At 36.3% G+C, this 6,160-nt stretch overlaps 1 protein-coding gene across 1 annotated transcript; it reads right to left on the bottom strand.

Moving 5' to 3' along the window:
- On the bottom strand, positions 4,241-6,098 carry LOC107639199 (nifU-like protein 3, chloroplastic). The gene is made up of 4 exons (XM_016342654.2): positions 5,837-6,098; positions 5,563-5,683; positions 4,760-5,058; positions 4,241-4,634 (listed from the first exon to the last, which is right to left on the bottom strand). Exons 1-4 carry the CDS (start codon positions 5,891-5,893, stop codon positions 4,443-4,445), a joined length of 669 nt encoding a protein of 222 aa, XP_016198140.1. The 5' UTR covers positions 5,894-6,098; the 3' UTR covers positions 4,241-4,442.

The raw sequence follows: 6,160 nt of genomic DNA on the forward strand, positions 1-6,160 counted from the left end.
CCTTTACTTGTCAAGAAATTATTGTAACCTAGATGAACTCAGATGCAGTACTCGCCCTCCTACAAACAAAAAATGGAGAACATCAAAAATCATAAATAAGTTAACACAAAGGTAAACACTTATATTACCTATATAAGTCCTTAATCCTTCTTTATCATTTTCCTTTTCGAAATGCAACATCTCAAGAATGGATAAGCACTCACCAGCAGCAAAGTTTTCATTCAAAAAATCCAGAACCAAATCCTCCTCCTCACTCCTATAATCTTCAAGTATTTGCATTGGCTGCGAACACTAATATAACGGATATTTCTCTATTAATTCGTCATCAAGATAGAAAAGATACTCGATCTCTATAGACCGGACTTTCACAAACAGAGATTTAAAATTTTTGAAAGATGACTTATATAGTAAGAAGATGGAACGACCAGGGAAACTACTTAAAAACACCCATAAACTACTTAAAAACACCCCTTTGGATTGGAACAAAGAAAAGAAAACACCCAAAGAAGGAGAATGCTCAAGGAAATTCATTAAACACTGGAAAGCCCTCAAAAACGCCCAAGAATTTAGGTGTAACTGAGAAGGAGCATATTTTAGTTGAGTTAGCACGTCACACTCAAAATCTGAAAAAGGCAATTGCACATACAACTCATAAAAACCAATGTTTTGAAAACCGGTTCAAATCGGCCGATCAGACCGGTCGAACCGTGAACCGGACTGAAAAACGGTTCGAACATTCATCAAAACCGTGAAATTCAAAAACTGGAATTGAACCGACGAACCGGCCAGTAACCGATCGGTCGAACCGAACCGTGACCCGGCCGATTTTTTGGATGGCAACAAAACGCTGCCGTTTTTCGTTCTGAATCCTAAATCACCAAAACTCCAGATGCTGAGATCCCTAAATCACCAAAATGTCTTCCCTTCTCTGCTTCAGTGGTTCTCATTCTTCGAGCAGGCTTCGCTGAAGTTGCTTCCAACGCCTCACTGAGTCACTGTCACACTCACACTGTCACACGGGTCGAGGGCTCGCCGTCGAGCCACCGCCGTCGAGCCACCACAGAGCCGTCGAGAACTGAAAAGTGAGAATGCCTCACTCTCACACGGGTCGTGCCACTGCCGTCGAGCCACCGCAGCAGCCGTCGAAAACTGAGAAGGTGCCTTCGCTGTCTCCCACTGCCTCACTCTCACTCTCCCTGTTGCATGTTCTGCCTTGAAGGTGCCTTTGCTGTCTCAGTGTCTCCCACTCTCCCTGTTTTATTTTTCTTTGAACTGTGTAGTGTGATTACTCAAACTGGATGATTTTACTTTGAACTGAAACTGATCTGTGATTCAGCATGATGAACACCGAAACTGTGAACTTTGAAATTATGTCTCCCTATTTTATTTTTCTTTGAACTATGTAGTGTGAAACTGTGAACTGATTTAAGATTCAACTGATTGGAGGGAGCTAAACTGTACTGTGATTATTGACTAGTGAGTGATTACTGAAACTGAACTGTGATTCAATATGATGACTGATTGTTGTTTACTGATTACTGATTAACTGATTACTGAAACTGAACTAATTTTGGTTTGTTTACTAAACTGAATTTTGTTGTTTGTTGAATAATTGTGAATAATTTTGAATAATTTTGGATGTTGTTTGTTTACTGAACTGATTTCGCTCTTCCTTTTCTTCCTGTTGGCGCTCTCCCTCTTCCGTTTCTCTTCTCCTTCCCATTCACTCTCGCCTCCAATCCAGTAACTATCTAACTAACTACTCTCCAATTTTGTTCCACTTATTTATTTATTATCATAATTTGATTGCATGTTGTACTTTGATATTATTTAATTGAAGCTAGAACTATGCTTTTGGATTGTTCAGATTCTTAATTTGATATGGGATTAGGTGAAATTTGTGTTAATTTTTTGCCTTTATTCTATTTGCTACTGCAGCTTCTGCAAATGGAGATATTGGGGTTGAATTACCTGGTGATCAGGCAGAGATTATATTCATGGGGACTGGAACTAGTGAAGGGATACCTAGAGTTAGCTGCTTGACTAATCCTCTGAAAAAATGTTTGGTACAATGAAGAAAAAATAATCTTTGTGGAAAAAATAATTAAGATTTTGTTGCAATGGAAGTGAATGTTTAGGGTTTTGTTAAGATTTCTATATTTCATGATTGTTGTAGGTATGTTCAAACTTCAAAGGCTGCTCAGCCGGGCAATAAGAATAGGAGACTTAAACATATAAAGACTGCTCAGCCGGGCAAATTGGTAAAATATTTTTTAACATATAAAGACTTGCTGGAACACGTACTGGATTACAGTAAGCAGACAATAGATGATTTAGTTAAATTGTTTGGGATATTTTGATACAGCAATGAATCATATTAAAACTTTAGACCTATGCAGGTAGTAATTAGAATAAATGAGGTAACGGTTGAGAACTTAGGTTGGGAATATAAGGTGCTCCCAATGGCCTTTAGGGACATGTAATTACAACTTTAAGGTTTATATTAGACTATAATTATGTTTTAATGTGTTTATTTATATTTTATTTATTATTTTATTAAAAAACAGTTTTTTCGGTTCAACTACGGTCGAACCGGTTGAACCTATGAACCAGTGAACCGGTAGCTAGAACGGTTCGATGACCGGTTCGATTTTCAGAACCTTGATAAAAACAAGGGTTGTACATATAAAAGTACCCCCAGTCTCCTCTCCGCTCACAAATCCTCTCCTCACTAGTACAGGGAAGGAATTCGACGGCAATACCAGAGTCGTCCTTAGTCAATTTCAGGCTATGAAGCTCGTGAAATAACTCGAAATTTGAATACAAAGAAGCACGCGTCGTAACATCATCGTGCACCCAGAGATAAGGATTATCTTTCTTAACCTCAACCACCTTCAGCTTCTCTTTTGCCTTTTCTTTTTCCATTGTACCTTTTCTAACTATGATAGAAAACAACGAAGAAGAGGAAGAAACAAAAGTAGGAAAAAGCTAACTTTTGGAAGTCATTTCGATCGTCAATTCAGATAAGAGTAAAAAAGGGCTTTTTAGAAGATTTCCAAAAGAACAAAGCAGTAACCAAATGCTATTACAACCCACTAAGTGGGAAGACCAAGATATTAACTTTTGATATGCCCTAGGACAAAACAGTTCAAATGCGGTCAATAAAGAATTAATTGTAGCACATTTCTCAGGACAAGAAAAGGTTTTTTGAAACTAAAATTAATTATCACTTATTTTTATTTTTATTTTTTCTTCATGTTTTAATTTTTTAATAGAGCAAGCTTGAAAACGCGCCGTTGAGCTTGGGGGCTACTAGACTCAACAGAGCAAACCGAGCTATAAGTCGTATAAAAGCTCAACTTGCTAATAAATAGATAGATAGGCAAGTCAAGTTTGGGAACTATGTATCATACCCTATAACTCGGAAGTAAGGACTTATACCTCGGCTACGTCAGGTAATTCGAAATTGCAGATAAACATGACCTTATCACATAAATAGTACTCCCCAAGAATCTCGGCTGGGGCCGAGATCCGCTCAACAAGCCCCTGAACAGTTCAAACCCTAAAAGCTTATAAAACGGCAACAACATCAATAGTCTAACACACAAGTCATATAGTAACAACTTTATTATATACATAAATTTTAAGAGATTTTCTACTGACTTGAGTGTCAGAATCCTTTTTGCAGGTACCACGCTTGGGTCCGTTTTCAATGAGGATACTTCAAACGACGAGTAAAGTCATCTCTTGCCGTCAACATTCCGGATCCGACATATAGCGCGAAGAAGAATATCCTTACCAGAACAGTAGTCATTCAATCAAAATTAAACTCTTTTGTTGAACTGAATATATCTCTATTTTATTTTTTAAATCATAAACAATCTACCCTTTTATGCCACTGAAATGAATTAATATCATTCGTCAAAATAAAAAAAGAATTGAGATCAGATATTTGGAAACCACACCTTGTCATTGATATTAACATAGAACCATCGTGTATTATGAACCCCTCAAAAGCTGTATACATTTTACCAATTACCAAATTTTCAGTGTGCTTTGCAACATTATTGCAAGGTTCTTTAACTAGAATCTATATTTATAAATTATTTTCCTTGACCCCATAAAATCATTTCTAATTCTTATTTTGAGAAGTTACATCAATTATCTAGAAGACTTTCTTTAGTTTGGTTGTCTTGAAGTGAACTGTGTTTCATTTTACGTATAAATCAAATGTCATATGTGAATTTAAATTCTGCATGTTACTCACACAGTCACACTTGCATAAATCTTATGATGTAAATTGAGGCTAACATTAATTCATATATGATTTTGACACTAGTTCTTTTCCAAAACAGAAATTTACATGCTCTTTGTATGAATTAGTTTCATTTTGATCTTGTAACAAAAATTCAAAGTATACAAGACCTTGTATGTTCCTTACATCAGTCTATTAGCTGCACAGCTCCAATAGAAGGTATCTTGTCTCTCAACTTTTGCGTTAGCGCCACGCGAACCGTCATAACTCCGGCCGCCGGTCCACTTAGCCGAACTTTGACAACATAATCATCGATCTTAACAAGCTCTAATATTCCTCCCCCAGTGCCAACAAGGTATGGCCTAATTTCAGAAAGAACCTGAAAAATAAATAATATCATAGACTAAGTATTTTTCATCATGAAAAACTCTTTAGAACTTGTTAGCCCTATGATTCAATGAGTACGCAAATTCTATAAATGACGCAAGAAATTTAGTTTCATACACTCTCAACATTTTGCTCTGTTAACTCGAGGCCAGTCTCAGCGTCCACAATCTGCTCCACTGCCATGATTTCTGGAATCTTATCGCGAAGGCGAGTCTCAATTCCCATCTTTAATGTCATGGCCGAGCTAGGACACGAGCCACATGCTCCTTGAAGCTTGAGGACGACGACAAGGCCATCTATCTCATGCAAAGCCACATTCCCTCCATCAGCCATCAAGCCAGGTCTAACCTCATCCAAAACCTTCTCCACATTCTCTTCTGTCAATGGCAGCACACAGCTTGGGGATACAACTCTTCCTATAACATTCAATTGTGAATCAACTCAATCAACTATATACTTTTTTTTTATAACACATTCTTTATACACCATGTAAACATTAGTCCTTGTTGATACAACCTCTTGAATTCAAATATTATTTTATCTATGATTAGCAAATTGAATTACTAATTTGGTGGTACTAAGTATTTGTGCAAAAGACAAGAATTTAAGTTCAAATATTTTACTCGCTCATCATATGTACATGTATTTTTATGTACATTCACATTATATATTAAGGGTGCGAGTTGGATGGTAGGGTATGCTCGATACCTGAACCCGATCCTACCCATAGATACAGGTTCTGCAGCTAGCCCTATTGATTTACAAAGGGATAAATCGCTTATCTATAAGCTAATCAAGTAATTAACCCTCTAATAACCTCTAATGGGTCTAGTGTATTAGTAAATTTAATCCAATAAATGGTGTTCAAATTGATGAATTAGTTAGAAGAATGCATTGACATGAAAAGAGAGTAGTAGCACCTGCTTTGTTTCGTGGAGAACGGGATGATATAAGTCCAAAATATTGTTTGATGTCCATTTGGTGACCTCTGACAAAAATACTCTCACTTGAAGAAAATCCTCTGCCATTTGAAACTCGATTCTGAAAATAAAATTAAGAAAAAAAATAGGTGCAAAATTTTGAGTCACATAAACACAACAAACATAGCAATACAATCCACCTAAGAATTTTGTAAAGATGGCATAATTCAATGAATAGAATTCCTTAATTTCTCAGAAGAAAGAAACAAAGTACCTTAAGGAAACAACACGGGTTAAAGAATAATAATGTATGATGAGTTGCACAAAGCATTGCAACCAGTAAAAGCTACCATAAGATTATGGTAACATAAAATTGTCTCATCTTCTTGTTTTGAATGGAGTTGAAGGAGTTAGTTTAAGCTCTTATGTTTTTGCAGCAGCAGTGGCCTTTGGATGGTTGATACTGGTACGCAGCAATTGATTGGTTCAAGTTTATTTTGTTTCTGATGACGCTCCATGATGATAATGAAAAGTGAAATAAAATAAAATAAAATAAAATTAAAATGTGGCCAAGTTTTTTTTTTTTTTTGGACATAAT

Source organism: Arachis ipaensis, chromosome B04, assembly GCF_000816755.2.
Source record: "Arachis ipaensis cultivar K30076 chromosome B04, Araip1.1, whole genome shotgun sequence".
Taxonomy (NCBI): domain Eukaryota; kingdom Viridiplantae; phylum Streptophyta; class Magnoliopsida; order Fabales; family Fabaceae; genus Arachis; species Arachis ipaensis.

What these genes read in the sequence shown, in the direction of transcription:
- LOC107639199 (XM_016342654.2), bottom strand. Translation starts at nt 5,893, where the DNA reads ATGCTTTGTGCAACTCATCATACATTATTATTCTTTAACCCGTGTTGT. An exon ending in ACCCGTGTTGTTTCCTTAAG is followed by an intron (nt 5,684 to 5,836) that starts GTACTTTGTTTC and finishes TTTTATTTTCAG; the next exon opens with AATCGAGTTTCAAATGGCAG. An exon ending in CAGAGCAAAATGTTGAGAGT is followed by an intron (nt 4,635 to 4,759) that starts GTATGAAACTAA and finishes TTTATTTTTCAG; the next exon opens with GTTCTTTCTGAAATTAGGCC.